At 40.2% G+C, this 26,739-nt stretch overlaps 1 protein-coding gene across 1 annotated transcript in view; it reads right to left on the bottom strand.

Annotated features, from left to right (window-relative positions):
• Nucleotides 1-26,739, bottom strand: part of Nckap1l (NCK associated protein 1 like) — a 51,235-nt gene that overhangs the window by 20,467 nt on the left and 4,029 nt on the right. Inside the window, exons 4-20 of the mRNA XM_015493575.2 lie at nucleotides 19,711-19,767; nucleotides 19,101-19,243; nucleotides 18,149-18,239; nucleotides 17,922-18,059; nucleotides 16,661-16,709; nucleotides 16,410-16,566; nucleotides 9,604-9,660; nucleotides 8,788-8,884; nucleotides 7,578-7,687; nucleotides 7,271-7,403; nucleotides 6,650-6,731; nucleotides 6,233-6,291; nucleotides 5,893-6,038; nucleotides 4,673-4,805; nucleotides 4,265-4,384; nucleotides 1,841-1,986; nucleotides 708-839 (exon numbers count right to left, since the gene is read on the bottom strand). Coding sequence (XP_015349061.1) covers nucleotides 708-839; nucleotides 1,841-1,986; nucleotides 4,265-4,384; nucleotides 4,673-4,805; nucleotides 5,893-6,038; nucleotides 6,233-6,291; nucleotides 6,650-6,731; nucleotides 7,271-7,403; nucleotides 7,578-7,687; nucleotides 8,788-8,884; nucleotides 9,604-9,660; nucleotides 16,410-16,566; nucleotides 16,661-16,709; nucleotides 17,922-18,059; nucleotides 18,149-18,239; nucleotides 19,101-19,243; nucleotides 19,711-19,767 — 1,850 coding nt within the window. The remainder of the gene's footprint in view (nucleotides 1-707; nucleotides 840-1,840; nucleotides 1,987-4,264; nucleotides 4,385-4,672; nucleotides 4,806-5,892; nucleotides 6,039-6,232; nucleotides 6,292-6,649; nucleotides 6,732-7,270; nucleotides 7,404-7,577; nucleotides 7,688-8,787; nucleotides 8,885-9,603; nucleotides 9,661-16,409; nucleotides 16,567-16,660; nucleotides 16,710-17,921; nucleotides 18,060-18,148; nucleotides 18,240-19,100; nucleotides 19,244-19,710; nucleotides 19,768-26,739) is intronic.

The raw sequence follows: 26,739 nt of genomic DNA, 5'->3' as shown, positions 1-26,739 counted from the left end.
TATAGGGCAGAGATTTTTATCTGTTTTGTATACTGCTGTGTTGACAGCTTCTAGAACACTCCTGACACATACTAGGTATTTAATAAATACCTGTTGAATGAGCATGCTACATATTCCAAAACAAAACACAGAAGGCTAAAGGATTATTCATGATCATTCTATCCAGCACCCCTAATCGCTGACTGCAGCATCCAATTCCAATATAAGGGGGTGTTCCTCCTACTTTAGGGAACAATGCAATGAGGGGCAAAGAGGAGGAGAGGGTATTTATTTTATTAAGGGCTATAACATGTCAGAAACTTTGCACTCATAATTATCTTTAATTATCTACCAATTCTAAACCACAAGTAATTTGTAATTACAAAGTAAATATCATTATCCTTACTTTACAGGGAAGGAAAATGGCTTAAATAAGCTAATCTGCTCCAGTGTCATTACTAATGGCCTGGATATTATACAGCTCTGATGGCTAACTGTTCTGCTCATTCTACTAAACCAGGAGTGAGGGATTCTGGCTGTTCATCAAAACCACCTGTAGAAGTTTGGGGTTGTTTGTTTGCTTTTCAGAGGAACTTGGAATCTATGCCAGAGTGACCACGACAGAATCACCAGGAAGGAAATAAAAAAGTCCGACACTGAGGACCACCATGCTTTGCCACCCAGACAAGGAAAGAATAATGGCAACATAGACAAGGAAAGAGTGATACCTGTTGAGCCTGGCTTCCAGGTGGCTGCTAAGATATTCAGAAGGGAAAATAGTGTGTTCAAACACAGAGAAGCTGTATGCATGGTTCATTGTCAGTGCCAATTCTGTCAAGTTTAGGTGTAGCTTGTCCATGCTGGAAAATAAAATGAGCCTTGATTACAGATCTGGCCCTGCCTACTGGGTGTGAGAAGGATTATGCCAGGCACATGGCCTTGGACTCCTTTCATCCTGTAGGGATCCTCAGCTTAGAATAGTACACATAATGCTGCCTTCAAAAGCAAAGTGGAAAATTCACATGAAAGTGCTTTTCCAGGGGCTGAGGTTGTGGCTCAGCAGTAGAGCGCTCGCCAAGCATGTGCAAAGCCCTGGGTTTCGATCCTCAGCACCACATAAAAATAAATAAAATAAAGGTGTTGTGTCCAACTACAACTACAAATAAATAAATAAATATTAAAGTGCTTTTCCATATCCATCACTTCCCACAGCTTCCACTTTTTTTCCATTTCCTCTATCACCTCCCCTCTTCCCTTCTTTTATTTATTTATTTATTAGTTCTAATCAGTTATACATGAATGTTAGAGTCTGTAAACAAGTCTGGATAGCGCCTGGCATTTTGCCAGAGGGAGTGGTTTGTGAAGTAATGCCAGCGAGCCATTAAGTGTGGAGATTCCTTATTGATTGACTGCTGTATCTAGTTTATGTTAATTAAGATAAGCTGTGTGGAATGTATATATACCCCTCCTGTCCTACAATAAACGGCTCCCACTCCTGCTGTATCAATGTAAACAAGTTGCTCGTCACCCCCCGGTTATTTTGCTGCAGCCGGACTGCGGCACATGAAAGCTCTCCAATTCACTGTATACCAATGGAGCAGAATTTTTCACTTCTCTGATTGTACATGAAGTAGAGTCACACCATTCGTGCAATCATACATGTACCTAGGGTAATGATGTCTATCTCATTCCACCATCTTTCCTACCCCTCCGCCCCCTCCCCTTTGCCCCATCCAAAGTTCCTCATTCATCCCATGCCCACCCCCATTATGAATTAGCATCCACTTATCAGAGAAAACATTCAGCTCTCTTCCCTTCTTTAATGCAGCACCCACGTAGCCCTCTGAGGTCAGGTTCATACTTGGTAACAATGCTCCGGTTCTTCCGGTGACTCTCAGCTCCTGGCTTGTCCCTCTCAGGTTCTCCTTTCCTGGGAGCCTGCTTCTGCTTCATGGTCTTCTTGTTCTTAGCCTTGCTGATGGTGGTGGCACAGTGCTTCGGCAGAAGCTTTAGAGACAAACACAGTTGAAGGGAGAAATGAGATTCATTGCTGAAAGTGTTGTTACAAGAAGGTCTCTCCGTTATCATCTGTTCTCTCTTCTCTCTGCTTTTCTTTCTCTAATCTAATCTGGGCCTATTTGGAACGTGCTCACTTCTTTCAGTTTTCACAAATATCTTCCCATGTACAACCTTAAAGTTCCAAGACAGCAGTGTCTTTCAGGGGTCACCATGTTCCCCACCTATAGCCTGAAAGAGACTTTCCTAATGGAAAACTCAAGCAAAAAGTTCCCCTAAACCACCTTCTAGGGTCTTCCACCCTGGGAAAGTTATTTTTTTGCTAGATGGAACTTGCTACATTCCTACATATTCTGCTCCATGAAGACAGTTCCCCACAGCACCAAAGCCTTCCAAAACCTCAGAGTGAAGAGTTGGCCAACATTCCCCTCCCACCTCTTTTTTAGAAATATATTTCTTTCTAGTTAAACATGAATCCTGCATCATTTCTCTTCTTCAGTTAGCCATATAGAAAATATATGATACAATTGGATATTCAGGTATTGCTTTCAAAGAATCACCTTGGAATTCTCTCCATTGATTCCAAAGCTACTGTGCATGTGCAAAGCATGTGTGAAAACTCCTCACTTGGAATTCCTCTGAGAGCCACACATAGAAAAGTGCCACACAAGAAAAACAATTTTGTACTTTTGGTCACATTTTCTTTTTTAAATCCAAACTCTTACCTGTTCCAAGAAGAAAAATTTAAAAACAAGTATACCTTAATGGACTTGAGAATGCATCAACCCTGGGATTATCCAAAAGTGTGTAGGGGCCAGGCATGATAGACCCATAATCCCAGTAATATAAGAGGCTGAGGCAGGAGAATCACAAGTTCAAGGCCAGCCTCAGCAGTTTACTGACACTCTAAGCAACTTAGTGAAACCCTGTATCTAAATAAAAAATAAAAATAAAAAGGGCTGGTGATGTGATTCAGTGGTAAAGTGCCCGTAGGTTCAATTCCTGGTACCAAAAAATAGATAGATAGATAGATAATAAAAATGTCTGTAGTAGATTCTATAAACAGTCCTTAAAATGTAGCAATATCAGTAATGGCAACATCATTAATTATTTACTCAAAATGTTAATTCTGAAGGGCCAGAGATAACAAAAGATCTTGTGTGAAAACAATTATTCACATTAAGGTTTAGCATTCCTGGTACAGCACTGAGCAAATCTCTTTACCTGTATCTCTTGCATATATGGTAGACATTCCTGGGAATGAATATGCTAATAAGTGTGCTCACTTGCACATCTTCCTTGCATTAATTACTGAAATTTCCTTCAAACATATATTTTTACTCCCTTTCCCATAAACGAGAACATTCTGCAAGAACAGGGATCATGCGCCTTCCTTCTGCCTCCCTACCCCAAACATCTATCAAAGGGCTTAATGTCCAGCAGCTACCAATTAATACAAGAGCTAACATTTATTGAGTGTTGTATATTAAATATTTAATGTACTCTATTTCATCTAATCCTTCTAACAACTCTAGGAAGAAAGTATTTTAATCTTCATTTTACATATGAGAAAATGAAAAGGTTAAGTAATCTGTATAACTGTTCTTAAAAAAATACACACTTCACAGAAATGCACATGGGCTCCCTTTCTACCCAAGCTGCTACAAAGCCTGATTCAAACCCAGGAAGGGTGGATCATCTGGGAAATCTAAAACACTCCAAGGCAACAGCAAAAACTAGTTCCTCATTTTCAAATTTTCTGAAATTTAGGTTGAGCTAATTGTGACCAGGTGCTGTGAGTCAGTCAAGGGAGGAGAAGGGGGGAAAAAAGAAGACAAAGACAAGAAAGCATCCCTGACAATAAACACAGAAGAGGTGCCTGGAAATGTCCACAGAGCCAGTGGGGAAGCGAGGATGCAGAGGAGACAAGACAAGGGATCGTGGCCACGGTCCCAAGCATGTGTACACAGAAGAGAGGGAGGGAGTAAATGAGAAAGTTAACTCATCTTCCAGATCTCTTCAAATGGAACACAGATTCTGTTGGAGTGCAGCTGTTCAAATAAGAGTATTTTTAGACACCTCTATCTAGTCCTATGGGAGAAAGGACTGACAGGACTACTCTAAGAAAGGATTCCTGCCGACAACTCACATACACAAAAGCCTCAACCCCACTTGAGGAAGAGATGAAGAATATAGCATCTGAGAGGAACACAAAGGAGAGGAGAAGGCACCAAGGGCTGGAGAGGAGACAGAAACAGACTTTGCCCACCTGTTGGCTCAGGTTGTGCTGTTCAGCACAGATTTCCAGGACACAGTTGCTGGTCTGCTTGGCCAACTCCTCCAAGAAGGAATTGCAGTGGTGAAGACTATGGTTCTTCAGGTGAGGGTACTAGGCGAAAGGACCGAAGGGGAACTTGTTATCTCCAGGACAGCCACTTCTTTCTCATAATACTGCCCCCATCCCCAATCCTAAGCCGCCCATTGCCATGGAAGAAGAAACTGAGGTCCAGAAAGAGAAGACACTGTCAAAATCAGACTGAGATACTTAGGGATTCATGTCACATACCTCTGCTTGTACCCTTCCTGGGCCCAAAATCAATCCTTGGAATTGTGTTTGGGGGAATAAGCATGAGATATGACTAGAGAGGTGGCAGGGCTCAGAGTTCAGGACACCCACCTCTTCAGGGCACATCTCATGAGTACAGTGGACAAAATGAGCACAAATTAGGGGGAAAGCGATGGCATATCGCAGCATGTTGGGTTCCTCCAGGGTCATGGCAAACATCTTCTCAAAAGCACGGAGATGAAAGCTGCAGAGCAAGGGGAAGGAGACTTAAAGGTTATGAGCTGAGCCCTCTAAGCAGAGAATATTCATTCTTTCAACAAATATTTATTGATATTCATGACTTCCTCCTAATTTCCCTGGAGATAGAAGGAAATCCAAGAACCTTAACCCTTCCAGACCTTTACAAAAGCCCCAAGGCTGTTCAGTGAGAATCTTCTTCCTTTTCTTTGCATAAAATTTGCTATTTTTCCCTCAGAACCTTTGCATTATTTGGGCCATTCCTCCTAATTTAGAAGTCCTAAATACACATTTCTCCCCAAGTTTGACACTCCAGCTTCAGAAAAACTTCACAGATTAATTCTAGGAGAAGAAATCTTTCCTAAACCCTGTATCTTCACAACTTCATGGTCTCTTTTTCTATTTTCTTACATTTGCAAGTATTATGTTGATGTCCTTTGGGCATATGAGTATTATATCTCCCAATTTATATTGATTGCAGAGAGCACAGACAACATATTGTTTTGTTTGTTTGATCCTTCAAAGAATGCAGGTATGTACCTAATAAATGTCAGGTGCTACCTGTAGAAAACAAACTAAATGTTTATTCTCCAAAGGTCCTATTCTTCACCTTCTCAATTATCTTCAGTTCTCACCATAAACTTCCAGATTTTTTCATATTTCTTTAAAACCCAATGTGCCGAGAGCTTTAAAAAAAAAAAAAAAAAAAAAACTATAGGGGCTCGGGGTTGGGCTGCAGCTCCACGATAGAGCACTTTCTAGCACATGTGAGGGGCTGGATCCCCAGTTGGGTGGGGGTTACTGAAGAAGTTTCCAAAGATAACAATGAAGATGCAAAAAGATTAGATGACATGTGGCTTAATTATCCTAAAGAAGAGGAAGTAGTGTGAAGTCTAAAGAACTTTCCTCACAAAGATGAATATAGAACATAAGGGGATCAACTTCAATTCTACCTGTTAGGATTACTGGCTTTTAGAAGGGGGCATGAGTGAGCTGTGAAGTTGAACATCTACCTTTAAGATTGCAAGGAAAACAGGACTTTTCCATCTGACTAGGGAAATTATGGTTCTCCACAGAGCCCAGGGAAGGCATACCAGAAAGTAGACAGGTCAGAAGTTTCCACCAGCACCTTCTCTACGGAGTCAAGCATTCGGGAGTGAAAGACAATGAGGTTCATCACCTTGGCCAAGTCAGGGTTCTCATGCAGGTGCAAGGGTGCCTTAGCCACACTAGTGTATGCCTGCGGTTGGAGTTGGGAAAAGAGAGGAAGAAGCAAGGTGAATAAAAAGGGTCCCCAGCTTTGGGACTACAATTTGTCCTGGCTGTTCCCATCTAGTCATATGTTTTCAAGTTTCAGTTACTCCATAAAGTAAAACTTAGGAAATAAAAGAGAAGGGATTGTGGGAGAGGAAAAATCTGAGGGGTGCCCATTACCTGTAGGCGGAACCAGTCCAGTCTTAATCCAGAGAATTCAAAGGTCTCTCCATTATCAACTGCAGAAAACCAGAAGCAAGTGTGAAAGGAAACAATAAAACAGCACCCTAATATCTGACTGCATAGAATCTAAGTTCTTTTCAAAGTCATCTGGCCCTATACTCTGGCTAAAAGATCAATATTTCTTTTTTTTTTTTTTTTTTAAATATTTATTTATTTATTTATTTTTAGTTCTCGGCGGACACAACATCTTTGTTGGTATGTGGTGCTGAGGATCGAACCCGGGCCGCATGCATGCCAGGCGAGCGCGCTACCGCTTGAGCCACATCCCCAGCCCAAAGATCAATATTTCTAGAAAAAAAGATAATGACACTCATATACACCCCGCCTCCCCTACCTCCCTCCACCTCCAGTTACCTTGTTTGAGATTCAGAGAGGAGAGGGTACTGACAAAAGAGGACATGATGATGGACTCCTCCTCTGGACACACAGATAGGTTCTAAAAGAGGGTTGGAGCTGCTGTCAGTGAGCATAGTTTCTATCAAGACAAGAACTAGTCTATGGTACACCCAGAGGAATGAGAAGTTGTGCTCCATTTGTGTACAATGTGTCAAAATGTATTCTATTGTCATGTATAACTGATTAGAACAAATTTAAAAATTAAAATAAAATTTAAAAAAAATAAACTAGTATAAGGGTCGTAAGCCTATAAAAACAGAAAGAATTGCCAAGTGCCCAAAACAGAGCAAGCCAGCAAGGGATGGAGAGAACTTCCTAGAAACCCTGCCATGTTAACATCAGTTTTTCTTTATTTTTCTTTCCTATTTGTATGTAGTTTCACTTGGGGTGGGAGGGGGGGATAAGGACTGATAGGATGAGTAGTCTTGTCTTTCTTTTTTTCTTTTAACAAATGTAGAGAGGGAGATCGGGGGTTTAGACACCTAATCTTCAGAGCATGAGGTTCAACCAGCATGACTCCAAAAGGAAAATGACCAGGGACCACATTGAAATCTCCAAATTATAATCAAGTAAACACACCTGAATGATGTCACTGAGCACAAGGGCATCGAATCTGGCCAAGTACTGAAGGTGGTATTGCCGTATCACTTTGAGGTGCCTTCGGACCAGAGCCCTGATCTCCTCCAACAAGAAAAGCAGCTCTGCGATGTTCCTGAGGAGTTGAGGACAAGAACAGAGAGACAGATGAGACTAGAAATATGAATGGAGACAGTGCTAACAGGGAAAACTTTCTAGAAACTAGAACTTTCTGAGGTCATTTGACACCTCCCTCTCCCCTTTCCCAGCCCATCTTAGGACAAGGTTCTTAACCATGTCAAGTACTAACGAATCAGTATAGTCCTCAGGGGTCTTTGTCTTGGTGACATTTTCTGTATGGCGAACCAACCAGGTGACCTCATCACGAATGAAGGACAGGGCCATGAAAGCAAAAAGGGCCTAAGGAGAAGGCAAGGATTGTTAGAATTTTTAACTTTACAAACAGATTTTAAAGCACAGAGAAAAACTACCATGATAATCTGCATGTGGATACAACTGTATAGCCCTACCAACAGTGTCTAATAATAAACACACAGACCCACACAAAACCTGAATTATGTGACACAAAATTAGATATGTGTGCATGTGATACTGGCTCAGTCAGTACCCCCTCTCTCGCTATCAAATTAAAGTTTAGAAATATTTACTAGACACTTATATGGTTTAAAACACAAAAGTGCCAGCACAGTGGTGTATGTTTATAGTCCCAGCAACCTGGGAGAATGAGGCAGGAGGATTGCAGGTTCAAAGCCAGCCTCAGCAACTTAGTGAGACACTGAGCAACTTAGCGAGACCCTGTCTCAAAATAAAATATAGGGGGTAGGGGCTGGGGCTGTGGCTCTGCGGTAGAACACTCGTCTCATGTGTGAGGCCCTGGGTTCAATCCTCAGCACCACATAAATAAAATAAAAAGGTATTGTGTCTACCTGCAACTAAAAAATTATTAAAAATAAAATACAGGGGGTAGGAAAGATGGTGGAATGAGATGGACATCATTACCCTAGGTACAAGAAGGAAGACATGAATGGTGTGACTCTACTTTGTGTACAACCAGAGAAATGAAAAATTTGGCTCCATTTGTGTACTATGGACTGAAATGCATTCTGCTGTCATGTATAACAAATTAGAACAAATAAATAATTTTTTAAAAACTATAAAAAAGGACTGGGGATGTGGATTAGTGGTTAAGTGCGCCTGAGTTCAATCCCCAGTACAAAACACACACACACACACACACACAAAAGCAAGCTCTTTCTTCATTTAGCCACACTCATATAGAAGAACAAGTACACAAATAGCTATAATACATGACATTCTGTGATAATGCCCAAAAAATACCTTAAAAAAGGTTGGAAGGTTCTCTAGGAAAATTCAAGGAATCAGCACATACACATACAAATAGATCACAAAAGATTGAGAAATGCAAAAGGCTCATGAATGCCAAGTCACTCCCCCAGTTATCATTGGCCGTCATTCTGCTCCCAACATTTCCCTCTTGCCTTAGGACCCAGTAGTCCTGGCTCATCAGTTAACACAGTCACCAGCTCCTTCACTGCCATCCGCAGAAATTGCCGCCGTTGACAATGAAACTGGCCACTGAGGAAGGAAAGCAGAAACTAGAGAATACCGCCTCTCCCGCCTGTAACAACCCTCCACGGGCAGTGCAGGAAAGAAGAGGGTTTAGGAAGGGGTGTCGGGCAGAAAGAAAAAAGGCTGGATGCTGAGGTCAGCCTTGGGAATAAAATACAGGAATCTGGGAGGCAGCAGCATGATCCTGGGTTGAGGCAATAAGTCTGTCCAGAAACTCAAGATGTCATAGGTGATGTTATGGTTTGGATGGGAGGTGTCCCCCAAAGCTCACATGTGAGACAATTCAAGAAGGTTCAGAGAAGAAATTATTGGGTTGTGAGAATCTTAACCCAATCCCCAGTTAAGTGGTAACTGAAGGCTGGTAGGATGCAGCTGGAAGAGGTGGGCACTGAGGACCGTGGCTTTGGGGTATATATTCTATATCTAGGGAGTGGAGTCTCTCTCTCTCTCCTTCCTGATCATCATGTGAGCTGCTTCCCTCTGCCACACTCTTCTGCCATGATGTTCAGCCTCACCTTGAGCCCTGAGGAATGCAGCCTGCTATCTATGAAAAGAGACCTCTTTTTAAAACTGTGAGCCCCCAAATAAACTTTTCCTCCTCAACAATTATGCTGGTCAGGTCTTTCAGTCACAGCAGTGAAAAAGCTGACTGAAACAGGTGAGAACAGAAGTCAGGAGAGAGCTCTATTCCAGCCCCTCTCAGAGAGCCCATCCCCCACTTTTACCTGTTTGCAATCGCATGCTCCTTGCTCTCCTTGATGTCTGTCACGCGCTTGCCGTACCTAAGGATTGATAGAGGGATAGCAGGGTTGAGCATAAAACCACTGGGGGGCCGGGGTCTTGCCCACCTTCCATGTCATCAGATTCCAACCTATAGGCTTAGGATAGGACAGGCAGCCCTCACTAGCAGGACCTTTCTGAGCCCTACTTCTTCCCCTGACCTAGCAGGGAAAGACTCACAGAGCTTAGAGGCCACCCTCTTCTACCTCTATTTTGCAGATAAAGAAAATATCTAGGGAAAGGAAATGACTTGCCCAAGCTCCCCATAGGGCCTTAACAGCAAAGCTGGGGCTGGACTTCTCACCCTGTGCTCCTGCCTTGACACCTTGGAGTCAAGATACTCTTTCAAGTTTGAGTAGGATAAAAGAAGCAGTGCAAAAATACCACTCAGGCCCAGATCTCAAGCAAAAGTAGTTGCTCCAGCTGTACCAGGGGTCCCCTCCCCACCCACTTCCTCTTGGAATGTAACCTTATGGGTTATCTCTGTTACTGTGATCTGTCCCGCTCCTTGGACTTGTTCTCTTCTCCCAGCAAATAAGTTCAAAGCGTCCCTTATTCTAAAAAGACCTTATATGACCCTGACAAGCCACTGAATTTCACCCATTCTCCCACACCACCAAACTCCTTCAAAGAGACGTCTTATTACTTCCTTACCTCTCACTGACCCTTGGAATCCCACAAGACCTTCCACACTTAACAAACCGCTCTCTCTGAGGTCAATGTGAACCTCTGAATCACCAAATTAAATAACCTTTTCATTGCCTGTGGTTTCTCTGGAGCATTTGGCCATGTTCCTTTTTTTCTACTAGTGACCTGTGCTCAGAATCCCAGCATAATCACAGACTCTTTGCTCTTTGTGTTCCCTATATCTGTCTTTCCTCATTGAGTATTCCTGTCGTCACCACATGGAACTTCATAACCTCTCATGTCCCTTCTCCAAACCACTCGTCTATTGAACTTAGCACAAAGTCAAAGAAATTTGGAGTTTTAAAGTATCTTAATTAAATCAGGATTCAACTCCAAAGCATTCCCGGTGAATAATTATTTCAAGTTTTATATATTACAAAGGAAAGAGACAGGCAGAATTAAGAGTCAAAAAATCTAGAATTCTTTCCTAATTCCACCTCTTATTAACTGAGGGACATTGAGACTGAGCTTCTCATTTTCCCATTTACAAAAAGGTATATTAATACTTAACACTTGAGTTATCATGAAAATCAAATGAGCTCACTTATGCCAAAGAACTCCCTAAACAATAAATCATATATATTGGTTGTTGTTCTCAGTGATGGGGAAATAAACAACCTTCAATTATACCTTCCATTCCTTAGAAGTGGTCATCATCAAAGTTTTTTCATCAAGGACTTTATACCCCAATCCACTTTCTACAAGTTCTAATTATTAATCTTAAATTTACTCTCTTAACTCTGGTAATGATTTTTCTCTTTTTATATTGTTTTATTTTTTGGCAATGATTTTTTTATTAGTGCTTTTTTATCCACTCCCTCAGTCCCACCAACCACCATACTGTGAATTGAACCCAGGGGCACTCTACCACTGAGCTATATCCCCAGTCCTTTTTATTTTTTATTTTGAGACAGGGTCCCTTGCTAAATTGCCAAGACCAGCCTTGAACTTATGATCCTCCTTCCTCAGCCTCCCAAGTATCTGGGCTGTATAACAGGCATGTGTAGCACACTCAGTTCCCCTCTACTTGTCTCTCTGGTTCTGCCTTATTTTACTTAACATTATGATCTCCAGTTCTATCCATTTTTCTGCAAACCACACGGCCTCATTCTTATTTATGGCTGAATAATCCTCCATCATGTATACCATCTTTATACTTTTATCCATTGACAAGCTAATTCCATAACTTGGCCTATTGTGAATTGTGCTACAATAAGGATGAATATGCAAGTATCTCTATAGTATGCTGACTTTGATCCCTTTGGGTGTATACCAAGGCATGGTACAGCTAGATCATATGATAGTCCTATTTTTAGTTTTTTGGGGGGAACCTCCATACAAATTTCCACTATAGCTCTAATAATTTATATTCCCTCCAACACTGTACAAGTGTCCCTTTTTCCATTTTTTCCTCCACTTCTTTGCCAACATTTATTGGTTTTTTTATACTTTTTTTTTTCAGTGCTGTGAACCCAGGGGCTCACACATGCTAGGCAAGCACTCTACCATGGAGCTATATCCCCAGCCCTCATTTTGTACCCTTGATGATAGACAATCTGACTTAAGTGAAATTGAATCTTAATGTAGTTTTTATTTGCACTTCCCTGATGCTAAAAATGTCAAACATTTTTTTCATATAAATAATTTGCTATTTGTACTTCTTTCAAGAAGTGTCTGTTCAGTTCATTTGCCCATTTATTGATTGGGTTATCTGTTTGTGTGTGTGTGTGTGTGTGTGTGTTTAGTACTTTATTTATTCTCTATATTAAATCTATTTCAGAAGAGAATTTTGCCAATTAAAATACAGCAAAGATTTTCTCCCTTTGTGTAGGTTTCTTCATTCTGTTAATTATTTCCTTTGCCATGCAGAAGCTTTTTAGTTTGATGCCATCCCACTTGTTGATTCTTGCTGTGATTTCCTGAGTCCTATCCAGGAAGTCTCCGCCTGTATCTATATTCTAAAGTGTCTCCCCTGTGTTTTCTTCTAGCAGTTTCAAAGTTTCAGGTCTTACCTGTAGCTCTTTGATCCATTTTGAGTTTATTTTTATGCAGATTGAGAAAGAGAGAGATTTAGTTTCAGTCTTCCTCATAAGGATATCCAGTTTTCCCAGCACCCTTTGTTAAAGAGGTTGTCTTTTCTCCAACTTGTTTTGGCACCTTTGTCAAGCATCAGATGACTGTAGGTGCCATTTACTCTATTCCATTGGTCTACATGTCTATTTTCATGCCAGAACCACGCTGTTTATGTGACTATGGCTCTGTAGTATATTTTGAAATTGCCTATTGGGATACCTCCAACAATGCTTTTCTTCCCCCCCTCAGGATTGTTTTGGCTATTGAGGTCATTTTTTTAAAAAATTTATTTTTTAGTTCTAGGTGGACACAATATCTTTATTTTGTTTTCATGTGGTGCTGAGAATCGAACCCAGTGCCTCATGCATGCTAGGCGAGCGCGCTACCAGGTCATTTTTGCTTTTATATGAATTATAGGTTTGCTTTTTCTAGTATGGTAAAGAACATCATTGAGATTTTGATAGGACTTAATGCTTTCTAAAAATAATACTTAGGAATTAGCATTCTCATAGGCTGTTAATAATATAATCTATTTGGAGGGCAGTTTGGTAAAAGCTATTGAAATTTAAAATGTGCATTTCCTTTATTCTTAACAATTACACGTCTGAGAATTCACCCTATAGAAATATTCACATAGGTTCACAAAGGTATATGTCTAAGGATGTCCATTATACATTTGTTTATAATGATTTTTTATATATTTATTTATTTTTGCTGTGCTGGGGATTGAACCTAGGGTCTTGTACATTCTAGGCAAGTACTCTATTACTGAGCTACATCCCCGCCTTTTTTATTTTCATTTTGAGATAGGGTCTCACTAACTTGTCCAGGTTGACCTCAAACTTTCAATCCTCCTGCCTCCTGAGTAGCTGGGATTACAGGCATGCACCATCACACTTGGCTTATACTGTTTTTTACAAACAGAAACAGTTCAAATATCCACCATTAGGAGATTGGGTAAATATGTTATAACTACCTAATGGAATATTGTTCAACTGTTAAAAAAAAAAAAAAGTAAGTCTTGCCAGGCACAGTGGCACATACCTATAATCCCAGCAGCTTGGGAGGCTGAGGCAAGAGAGTCGTGAATTCCAAGCCAGCCTCATTGTGAGTTCAAAGCCAGCCTCAGCAAAATTGAGACACTAAGCAACTCAGTGAGGCCCTGCCTCTAAATAAAATACAAAATAGGTCGAGTGCCTCAGTGGTCGAGTGCCCTTGCGTTTCATCCCCAGTACTGAAAAAAAACAAAAAAAAAGTAAGCCTCTATAGATTGATATTCAAAGATACCCAAAAATATAGTAAGGGGGGGAAACAAACTATAGGCATAATGTAGAATGTAGGTATGTTTCTTTTTTAAAAAATTACTTATATAAGGTTGAAAATACATGCACATCTTTTATGTTTGTATATAAACACACACACACACACAAGCATCTGGAGGATGTACATCAAACTATTCTGGGAGGTGCCATTGTAGCCAGCTTACATTCTGTACACACCTGAAAGTCATATTTGCTACCAGAAGTAATAATATAGGTAACTTGATACCCCCTCCTCCTAATCACATACCACCTCCTCATTATAGCCCTATTCTTTCTTTCACAGTCAAAGTACTCAACAAAGTGGTTATTAAATTTCTTATCTCCTACTATTCCTAAACCCGGTGCAACTTGGCTTTCAGCCTCATCACTCAACTGAGGTTATTCACAAGAGGGCACTAAGATGATCCTTATAACCAAACCAAGCCCTATAAAAAAAATGGTTTTTTGTACCAGGGAGTGAACTCAGGGGCACTTAACCATTGAGCCACATCCCCAGCCCCTTTATTTTTATTTTTTATTTTGAGACAGGGGTCTTGCTAAGTTGCTTAGGACCTCACTAAATTGCTGAGGCTGGCTTTGAACTTGCAATCCTCCTGCCTCAGCCTCCTGAGCTGCTGGGATTACAGGCATGCACCACCACGCCCAGTCACACATTTTTAATCCTTATTTTATTGGATCTCTTACCACCATCAACATTACAAAACCCAGTCCTCTCTTCTTACAACATGTTCTTCCCTTGGCTTCTGTTTTCCTCCTTCTTCTCAAGGCCCCTCACTGATTTCCCTGCCTCTAAAATTCAATATACCCAGAGGTACATTTTCCCTACTCTTCTTAATCCAATTCTTCATGAACATTTTACCAGTCTACATCTGAGTCCAAACTTCACACCTCACTTCCAGGAGCACCTAGCAAAAGGCTCAATACATCTGTCCTCATGGTCCTTCACGTACTTCAGATTCAACCTGTTCAAACCGGAATTCACATCAGACATGATGGCACACACCTGTAAACCCAGCTACTCAGGAGGCTGAGGAAGGACTGCCAGTTTGAGGCCAGCCTTGACACTTAACAAGACCTTGTCTCAAAATTAAAAGGGCTGGGGATGCTCAGTGGTAGAGCATGGCAGAGCGTTCAATCTCCAATAGCAAAAAAAAATCTGAATTCACAAAGGCTGAGAATGTAACCAGGGGTAGTATGTTCACCTAGTGTGCACAGAAGCACATGACCTTGGGTTCAATCCCTAGTACTACAAAAAAGCAAAAAGGGAAAGGAAAGGGGAAAAAAAATTACAAACTTTCCCCCACAAACTTGCTTTACTTCATGTGTCCGCTGTCAAGGAATTTGCCAGGTATCCATGTCAGAAGCCTTGACATCACCCTCAATTCCTCCTAACTTACTTAATTAATCCCTGCCTCTACCTCTGCCCATCCAATCTCTTTTCTTCCCTGCAGCAGAGTGACATTTTTGAAAATGCAAATATGATCATGTCATTGTCCTGTTCGAATTCACTCAGTGGCTCCATATCTTCCTTAGAACAGATTCAGACTCCAGGCAGAACACAGAAGGCCCTGACTCACCTCCCCAAACCCATCTCCTGATGTCCCCACTCTGTCACCAGTTGCTCACTCCCTGAACCTGTGAACTTCTTAGCACTGGTCATGCACTCTTTTTTTTTTTTTTTGAATTTTTAATATTTATTTTTTAGTTTTTAGCGGACACAACATCTTTGTTTGTATGTGGTGTTGAGGATCGAACCCGGGCCTCACGCATGCCAGGCAAGCGCGCTACCGCTTGAGCCACATCCCCAGCCCTGGTCATGCACTCTTGCCTCAAAATTTTTGATCATTTTTCTACCTAGAAGCCCTTCTTCTGGAGGCTGGGGCTGTAGCTCAGTGGCAGAGCGCTTGCCGAGCTCAGTTGAGGCAGTGGGTTCGATCCTCAGCACTGAATAAAAATAAGTCAGTAAAATAAAGTTATTGAATCCATCTACAACTAAAATAATAAAAAATAAAGAATCCCTTCCCTGCCTTAAGAAACCCTGTGTACACACACACACACACTCTTCAACTGTTTAACTCTTAGGTCTACCTGTCTCCTGATCCTGCAAGGCCAGTTTAAAGACCTTCTAAACACCTCCACAACACTTTTCCTTACTCCATTGCAACAGTTTGCCTATTTTCCATCATTTGTAAACTCCTTAAGAGCAGAGACTCAGGTTAGGTTGGTTGGTTTTAATAATTGCATAGTACTTACTATATACTAGGCACTTCTACGTGCTTCACAAATAGTGATTCTTTTATCCTTTATAACCCTATGAGGTTAGTCATAGGAAGGTATTACTATGATCCACATTTTATAGATGAGGAAATTGAGCCAATGTCACAAAGAAATTAATCAACTTGCCCAAGGTCACACAGCTAATAAATAGTAAAGCATGTATTCAGTCTAGTTTCAGAGTCCTCGCTTTTCACCTCTGTTATCTTATTAATCATTATGTCACTAAAACCCAGTGAAGCACCTAGGAAACAGTAGGTACTCAATAAATACTTCTCCAATAGTTAGAATTACCCCTTACCACCCATACTCTGAGAATACACACTGAGACAAAAAAAGATGTTGGGAGGGGCTAAAACTCCCCCAAAGATGAGTTTGGCTCTCACACCTCTTACCCTTTCAAACTGCTAAACAGGTCCTCTGTGACCTTGTGCACCTGCAGCACATCCTCCCGGATAAGGGTGATGTACAGGGAACCCTGCAGACACAGCTTCCACAGCTTCTGGCACTGGCTGTTGGAGTTGAGGCACCCGTGACAAAGAAGAAACCCAACTGTAGGTGGGTAGAGAGTGAGAGAAGCCTTTTAGAACTTGCTCTCCCTGTAAGATACTGCAACATCTGTCTGCAAGTGACCCACAGAACTTACTGATAATCCAGCGCTCCATCACCTCCACGGACAGATACTCACAGGCCATCTGAGAGCAGATAGACAGAGACCATCAAGCAGGTATCTAACTCAGTGTTCCCTGAAGGACAAAAGTCTATCTATCTAGAATCTGAACATCAAAACCACCTTTTGGGGTCTGGAGTGTAGCTCAGGGTAGTGTGCCTGCCTGGCATGCCCAAGGCCTGGGTTCAATCCCCAGCACCAATTTTTTTTTTAACCACACTGGATAGGGCTATTTGATAAGCCAATAGCTGGGAAATCTGCCAACAATGAAAAGGAGACGCTGGAAGTGGACCCAGGGGAACAGGACATAATTGAGAAAAGGAGAAGGAACTGGAGCCTGAGGTCAGGATAAACAAAAGGTTTTTTTGTTTTTTTGTTTTTTTTTTTAATTTTTTTATTGTTGGTTGTTCAAAACATTACAAATTTCTTGATATATCATATTTCACACTTTGATTCAAGTGGGTAACAAAAGGTTTAACATAACTTCTCTTCAACAGTTCAGAGGCTTTTATTAACAGGAGAATGGAATCCAAAACCTCCTCATTGTTTCTTTCTCCTTTGGATTCTTTTATCACACAAATCACTCATTTGACCCTTATTACTAATCTCATGTCACCAGCTGTATTTTTACGACAACATGACTAATAGCTTTCCTAAACAATATAACAATATGTTCTTTTTTTTTTTTTTTGTGGTACTGGATTTTGAACCCAGGTGCACCTACCCACTGAGCCACATCCCCAGCCCTTTTTTGTTTTATTTTTTGATACAGGATTTTGCTAAACTACTTAGGGCCTCACTAAATTGCTGAGGCTGGCTTTGAACTCACAATCCTCCTGCCTCAGCCTCCCAAATCAGTGGAATTACAAGTGTGTACCACCCTAACCGGCAATAGTAAGTTCTTTGAGGGAAGGACTTTGGGCCCATTGTAGTTAAAAAATTTATTCAATGATTGACTCCTAAGCTCAAGTTCCTACTGGTGCCCAGTGAACCACTTCTACCCATTCATTCATCCTATGAACAGTTACTTAATTTCTTTTATGAGAAGACACACACTAATCCTGGTCCCAAAGGAAGCTCAACCATGGTTTTGAGCTACAAGAAGTGATCAACCGAGAGGCATATCCTACAAGAGGGCTAACTCTTCCTAGGGCTGACGTTTCCTGAAAGAAGCACCTTCTGTAGAGACGGCCTTGGCTGAGAATGCCTCCCTTAACAGAAGGAAAAGGGAACTCACCGTGTCTGAATTAGCAGGGTTAATCATGGCCGGGGGGCTGCTGATGACACTGAGAAGCTGGGCACTGCGCCACTGCTCAGCCCCCTGGTTCCTCCGGACAAAGAGGAAGTGCAAAGAGAGGAGGGCGCCACTCACAGCCTGCAGGAAGAGGCATGTCAACCCCGAGTGTCAAAGCCGGGTGCAAGGACTTCTGCCTGAGGCAGTCTCTGCTCTCTTAGGGAACTTGCCTTTGTGTGAGGCCCAAATTCTTCTGTCAGCTTCTTCAGAGGGTGGTCATACTCTAAGACCATCTGGCCCAGGCGAGCATAACTGGGGTCACTGGAAGAAAGCAGAGGACAGAGGAGTTCTAGGCCTTCTCCCTGATAGAAACATAAACGTTTGCATATAGGATAAAGACTTGTGCATAGGCAGGCATTCCCACCACCTCCAAAGACAGACGGACTAATCTGTGAATTACACCTACAGATAACCACTCCAGGCTCAGGCATGGTTAGACAGAACCATACAATTTGGGGCAGGTCCTTGAAAGTTTGTCCTTTTAAGCATCCAAAATAGGGATGAATATATAATAGGTATTCTATCAATTTGTGTCAACTTGTCAGAAATCAAGTAGTGTGCCTGTACACAACCTAAAAGGACATATAAACATCTGAAGCAAATGGGAGTGTGCCCAGGTAGCCAGGCGGACACGTGGGAATGAACATCACACATAGAACAATGTGCCCTCCCACTCAAATTCCTCCAGTGTTCATTTTATCAGCCCTTAAATGCTTATATTTGCACTCCTGAAGTGGGGGAAGAACTGCAGATTGTCCAAAATTCATTCTTATTTGTCTTCAAATGTACTAACATATATTACTTACCTCTGGTGGTTTAACCTTACTAGTATTAGTCCTACCAATATTACAAAGAACTGTCTTTGACTTTTGCAATAACCTGAAAAGCAGAGTAGAAGCCAGTCCAGGATAAAAAAAAAAAAAACATAGATCAGAGATAATGCAAACTGGATAATCCACTAATAGATGTTCAAGAGTTAACTATACGTAAAAGTGTACCTTCTTTTCCCTGAGCTGTATGTAGATCATAGGTTCTCCCCTGAGAAGTCATGGCATCCATAGCCTTTCTATCCACCCCCACCACGTAGCACCACTTCTGAGGCTTCACCTCCCCTTCACTCACCTGTGCCCATGCTGCATCTCGTGGGCACAGTTGTACATGCCAATGAGTATCCGTCGATCTTCGATCCGTGACAAAAGCAAAATGACTGAGGTGTAAGTCACAATCAAGTCCAGGTAACTTCTAGTGAAATCAAAGTTGAGACTCTACAAGGAAAAAAATACAGAAACCCAAGGACAGAAACCCAATGACTATGGGTCTCCCTGCTTCCCCAGCCATTCCAGAGAGTGCTAAATAGACTCTGGGTGAGTCTGTTTTGAAGTAGGAACTGATGGGATCAAAAATTCAGAAAAAGAAAATTGAAACAAAAGCCAGGGAGCTAAATACAAACTCAAAGATAACAGGAGACCAGGAAATAAGTTAGCATTTGAGGGTTGGAGGAAGTGAAGTAAAAAGTTTTTATGTAATTTTTGAATTAATTAAATCACCTTGCTTATCTACTTAACTTGTAAGCACATCTTAACTTTGGCAGTTTTTACAAAAGAATTATGGTCCTGAGAGGGACTATATGGTCCATTCTTTCAGTCCCATCCCACCCTATACTGTCCCATCCTAAACCCAGTCTCTTCTTTAATTCTATTCCATAGTAAAAGAAAATTACAATGGATCTTACGATATCAAAATGGCACTGGCAGGCATCGATGGTGTTGAGAAGTTCATATACGTGATCCTGGTGATGGAATTGAAGATGACAATGAATTAAAAAAAGAATAGAGAAGATGAGATGTAATACCAGAATATGAGGGAGAGAGAGCACTCCCTTAGAGACCTCCAGGTCACGGAAGGGAGGCATTGTTAAAAAGAAGGAGAAGTTTCTTTGCAAGCCATCAGTAGCCCCTGTCAGGAGACTCCACCACATGCCCATGTGTCCACAGGCATGAGTCACAACTCTATTACACACACTGTCCCTGGTCTTATCATCCTGGCATCCCATTCCTTCACTGGGTAACATGGAACAACTTTAAACAATCGTTTGGCAGTTTCTTAGAAAATTAAATTCTTATTAAGAATGAATACTCTGGGGCTGGGGTTGTGGCTCAGTGGTAGAGCACTCACCTAGCCTGTGTGAGGCCCTAGGTTCGATCCTCAGCACCACATAAAAGTAAGTAAAATAAAGGTACTGTGTCCAACTACAACTAAAATAAATAAGTAAATCAATATTTTTTTTAAAAAAAGGGAAAGAATACTCTTATTAAGAACTGCAAATTGGTGCAGCCAATTTGGAAAGCAGTATGGAGATTTCTTGGAAAGCTGGGAATGGAGCCACCATTTGACCCAGCTATTCCCCTTCTTGGTCTATTCCCTAAAGACCTAAAAAGAGCATGCTACAGGGACACTGCTACATCGATGTTCATAGCAGCACAGTTCACAATAGCAAGACTGTGGAACCAACCTAGATGCCCTTCAATAGACGAATGGATAAAAAAAATGTGGCATTTATACACAATGGAGTATTACTCTGCATTAAAAAATGACAAAATCATAGAATTTACAGGGAAATGGATGGCATTAGAGCAGATTATGCTAAGTGAAGCTAGCCAATCCCTAAAAAACAAATGCCAAATGTCTTCTTTGATATAAGGAGAGTAACTAAGAACAGAGTAGGGTCGAAGAGCATGAGAAGAAGATCAACATTAAACAGAGATGAGAGGTGGGAGGGAAAGGGAGAGAGAAGGGAAATTGCATGGAAATGGAAGGAGACCCTCAGGGTTATACAAAAGTACATACAAGAGGAAGTGAGGGGAAAGGGAAAAATAATACAAGGGGGAGAAATGAATGACAGTAGAGGGGGTAGAGAGAGAAGAGGGGAGGGGAGGGGGGATAGTAGAGGATAGGAAAGGCAGCAGAACACAACAGACACTAGTATGGCAATATGTAAATCAATGGATGTGTAACTGATGTGATTCTTCAATCTGTATATGGGGTAAAAATGGGAGTTCATAACCCACTTGAATCAAAGTGTGAAATATGATATATCAAGAACTATGTAATGTTTTGAACAACCAACAATAAAAAATTTTAAAAAAAAAGAACTAGAGAGGAGTTTGAAGTTTCCCAACACAAAGAAGTGATGTTCAAGCATTTGGAAAGGCTAATTATGCTGATTTGATCACCAGACATTGTACAAAAAGCCAATTATCAAACTGTACACCACAAATACAATTATTATGTCAATTAAAGGAGAAAAACTCAAAATATTAAACATGCTCTTACCATATGAGTTAGCAATTGAACTTCCAAATTATTTGCTCAAGTAAAATGAAAAATATGTCCCTACAAAGATTTATAATTAAATATTTATAGCACTGTATGCATAATGGCCCAAAACTGGAAACCACCCAAATGTCCATCAACAGGTAAACATATAAACCAATTGTACCCATAAAATGGTATAGTTCTCAGCAAAAAATAAGTCATGAATTACTGATTCATACAATAACATAAATAAATCTTAAAAATATTATGTTGCATGAAAGAAGCCAGACACACACACACATAAAAAAATGCTAATTAGATTCCATTTATTTGAATTTCTGAAAAAGAAAACTCTATTCTAGAAAGCAGATTGTCTTAAAGGGACCCATTGAGTCATTAAAAAAAGAAGCCGGCATGGTGGCACAGGCCTGTAATCCCAGTGGCTTGGGAGGCTAAGGCAAGAGGATTGCAAGTTCAAAATCAGCCTCAGCAACAGCAAGGTGTTAAGCAACTCAGTGTCTCTAAATAAAACACAAAATAGGGCTGGGCATGTGGCTCAGTGAATAAGTGTCCCTGAGTTCAATCCCCAGTATGAAAGGAAGGAAGGAAGCAAGCAAGCAAGCAGATCAGTGGTTTCCTGGGGCAAGTAAGGAAAGGTAGAGATTGACTAGGGGAAAAAAAAGACTCAGGGAACCTTTGGGGGTAATGATGTTAACTTTGACTGTAGTGGTGATACACAGGCATACACAGTTGCCAAAGTTTATTAATATGTACCAGAAAAATATTTTCAACTTATCTTCCTAAAAGGCCATACCTAAATTAACAGATGGGGAAACTGAGACTGAGTAGTTAAGAAACTTGCCCAGGATCAGAGAGCTGGTAAAAACAGCACCGAGATCCTATGACCTTTCCTATACACAGCCTCATTTGCTAGGAACACTTCTCTACATTCTAGTCTGCAACCCAGTGCCTACAGGTTATAGCTGAAGTTCCCTTTCAGTCACTACATAGGTCTTATATGCTACAGACAAGAATTAGAGGAGAGGAGCTGGGGATGTGGCCCAAGCGGTAGCGCGCTTGCCTGGCATGCGTGCGGCCCGGGTTCGATCCTCAATACCACATACAAATAAAGATGTTGTGTCCGCCGAGAACTTCTTAAAAAAAAAGGATTAGAGGAGAAAAGAATTCATGTTTGCTGCCTTGTTACTTAATGCTAAACACTGAGCTAGACATTTTTCATGCATTATCTCATTGAATTCTCACAAATACCACATGTAGTAAACATTACTTCTCTGAGAAGGGCTGGGATAGAGCTCAAAAGTACAGTGCTTGCCTTGCATGCATGAGGCCCTGGGTTCAAGCCAAACCATGGGGGGAGGGGCTTGTTTAAAGTCATTCTGTTTGTATGTGGTAAAGCTGAAATTTGAAACCTCATCTAATTTAATGCTTACCCTCTTTATAGTGCACCCTAATTCAGTGTCCGTATTTCCCTTCCTGCCTTAAACAAGCCATACCAAACACTTTGGGCTCAGACTTTTACCACCATGGCAACTGGCAGGTGCCATAAAATACCCTTTGGATTCCAATTCTTTTTCTAGTAAGAGACATTTTGTATGCTTCAACATTCTTCCCACTGTCTCCACCATCACTTACCCTCTTCCTAACCGGTACCCCAGTTCCAAGATGAACACTCTCTGGCCTGACACTCCCTCAGACTCATAGTCCCCCCTGTTGTCACTGTTCTCTTCACTATGTGAGCTAAGAAATGGATTAGCTCCCCAAAGTAGGCATGGAGCTCCCAAGGCAGAGCCCAAACTCTTGCATCATCTGAAGAAAGAGTCCACCACTACAACTTAGACTGCTCAGAGGGCTAAAATGTGCACATGACTTTTTTTTTTTTTTTAAGAGAGAGAGAGAATTTTTTAATATTTATTTTTTAGTTTTCGGTAGACACAACATCTTTATTTTATTTTTATGTGGTGCTGAGGATTGAACCCAGTGCCCTATGAATGCCAGGCGAGCGTGTTACTGCTTGAGCCACATCCCCAGCCCCAACATTTCTTGAACATACAAATAATATGTGTTTATTGTAGAAAAATTAGAAAATACAGACAAGCTTCATTTTAATTTATGTTAAGCCACCCATAATCCTGCCCATTAGAAATTCCAGTCCTCTGAATATGCATATTTATCTGTGTAAATATACATTTTAGTGACATCTTACATCTTAGGTTATATTGTAATTTACTCTTCCATTAAACATGTGAAGAACATTTTTGCATGTCAATTAATATAAACATATGTTACCATCTTTAACAACTGCATAATAACCATTTATAGGTATATACCCCGAACTTTTCACCAAACCTCTGTTTTTATCAGATATATCAATTATCAAGTTGTCATTATCATAAATAATGCGACAGAGTATATTATTGTACATCTATCTTTGCACTTACATCTATCTCCTTAAGACAAATTTCTAGAAGTAGAATTAGTTCATTAATTTTTAACAATTTTGAAATACATTATTGTCTTTTTAAAAATATTGTATTAAATAACTCTAATGGTTATTCATGTTTACAAAAAAAAGTATGTGCTTATTGTTTAAAATTCAAATAAATATCTCCTGTGTTGTATTGCTACCAGAAACTTTTTAACAGTAAGATAAATACAAATTTAAGGATATTCTGAAAAATTTCTAGCCTGGGCTTTTCAAAAAGGTCAGTGTACAACGGAACTAAACAGACACTTCACAGAAGGAAAAATATGAATGGTCAACAAATATATGAAAAAATGTTCAATGTCTCTAGCATTAGAGAAATGCAAATTAAAACTACACTGAGATTTCATCTCACTCCAGTCAGAATGGCAATTATCAAGAATACAAGTAACAACAGCCAGGCACAGTGGCACACACCTGTAATCCCAGAGGCTCGGCAGGCTGAGGCAGGAGGATCTCGAGTTCAAAGCCAACCTCAACAAAAGCAAGGCACTAAGCAACTCAGTGAGACCTGTCTCTAAATAAAATACAAAATAGGGCTGCGGATATGGCTCAGTGGTTGAGTAACAATAAATGTTGGTGAAAATGTGGGAAAAAATGTTCACTCATACATTGTTGGTGGGACTGCAAATTGGTACAACCACTATGGAAAGCAGTATGGAGATTCCTCAGAAAACTTGGAATGGAACCCGCTCCTCAGTATATACCCAAAGGACTAAAAATCAGCATACTATAGTGACACACCCACATCCATGTTTATAGCAGCTCAATTCACANTTTTAGAGTCTGGATAGGGAACTGGTATTGGAAGGTTGTATGAGGGAAATGTATGAAAAAATTAAACATGTTTTTCATTCTGAGATAGTCTTACAAAGTCCTTAGGGCTTCATTAAGTTGCTGAGGTTGGTCTCAAACTTGCCATTCTCCTGTCTCAGCCTCCCGAGTCACTGGGTTTACAGGCATACACCTTCGCACCTTGCTACTCTGACCTTTTTAAAAATTTGTTCTTTTTAGATATACATGACAGTAGAGTGTATTTTGACATATTATACATACACTCAGTATTTATATTTGGTATTTGTGGTATTTGTCAGTAAAGGGATAGAACTGGGGACTATTATGCTAAGTGAAATAAGCCAATCCCCAAAAAAAACAAAAGACCAACTGATCTCTCAGGTAGATGTTAACACACAATGTGGGGGCAGAGAATAGAAGTTCATTGAATTAGACAAAGGGGAGTGAAGGTAAGGGAGTGGGTAGGGGAATAGAAAAGACAGTAGAATGAGTGACATAACTTTCCTATGTTCATATATGAATATATGACCAGTGTAAATTCACATCATATATAACCATAAGAATGGAAAGTTATACTCCATGTATGTATAATATGTCAAAATACACTCTACTGTCATGTATATCTAAAAAGAACAAATTTTTAAAAAGGTCAGAGTAGCAAGGTGCGAAGGTGTATGCCTGTAAACCCAGTGACTCGGGAGGCTGAGACAGGAGAATGGCAAGTTTGAGACCAACCTCAGCAACTTAATGAAGCCCTAAGGACTTTGTAAGACTATCTCAGAATGAAAAACATGTTTAATTTTTTCATACATTTCCCTCATACAACCTTCCAATACCAGTTCCCTATCCAGACTCTAAAAGCATAGATATCCCATAAACTTTCAAGTGTAAGAACTGTATTTCACTCCTGATTATGACCCTTTACCTATATTTCACAGCTTACATGGCACCATTGCATGACACATTAAAAAAAAAATGTTTAAAGGGCTGAGAGGTAGCTCAGTGGTTAAGCAACCCTGGGTTCAATTCCTGGTATCAAAAAAAAAAAAAAAAAAGTCAGTGTCATAAAGATAAAGACTGGGAAACATTCAGATTAAAGACTAAGGAGACAAAACTAAATCCAATGAAAGCTCCTTTAACAACTGGAGAGATGTGGATATAGGCCATGTATCAGCCAATAGTGATACAGACAATGGTATATTTCCTGAGTATGAAAGTTGTATTAGAATTATGTAAGAAAATATTCTTGTCCTTAGTCTATAGCAAAGATAGCTAAAATATTTGGGGAAGGAAATGACATGATATCTGCTACTAACTCAAATGGTTCAGAAAAAAATAGAGTGATAATCAAATGCAACAAGATACTAGTAATTAGGAGATCTTTGCACAGGTTGAATATATTATCCAAGAAGCTTAGAATCAAAAGTGTTTCATATTTCACTTTTTCTTAATTTGAGTATACCGGTATACACATGTAAGATATCTTGAAGACCCAAAGCTATGCACAATATTCATTTATGTTTCATATATAACTTATTCACGTAGCCTGAAGGTAACTTTATACAATATTCTTACTTTGTAAAAATGTACTTGAGTTTTGATCACTCCCAGTCACATGAGGACAGATATGGAATTTCCCACTTATGGTAAACACACACATCAGTGCTCAAAATTTCTCAGATTTTCAAACATTTCAGAATTTAGATTCTCAGACTAAAGATGGTCAACCTATACTACTCTTGGAATTTTTAGTAGGTTTGTAATAAAATATTGATGGAAAATAATTTAGTGTTTTAAAATTCAGTGAATATAAAAAAATATAGTTTCTATAGAAAACTACTAAAACTCAAAAAGCAAAACAAACAGGCAAAGGACATAGACATTTTTCCAAAGAAGACATACAAGGGCCAATAAGAACATAAGAAAATGCTCAACATCATTAATTATTAACAAAATTCAAATCAGAACTACAATGAGACTGGGTAAGTAGCTCAGTGGGTAGAGGGCCTGGGTTCAAGGTCTACCACCACAATAAATAAAAATAAAAAAATATCTCACACCCAAAAAACAGAGAATAACAATCGTTGGCAAAAATGAAATTATAACCCTTATGCACTGTTAATGGAATATAAAATGGTATAGCCACAG

The sequence above is a fragment of the Marmota marmota genome, unplaced genomic scaffold (genome assembly GCF_001458135.2).
Source record: "Marmota marmota marmota unplaced genomic scaffold, marMar, whole genome shotgun sequence".
In the NCBI taxonomy this organism is placed as follows: Eukaryota; Metazoa; Chordata; class Mammalia; order Rodentia; family Sciuridae; genus Marmota; species Marmota marmota.
Note: the sequence above shows the minus strand (reverse complement) of the source record. Positions and strands in the feature narration are given on the sequence as shown.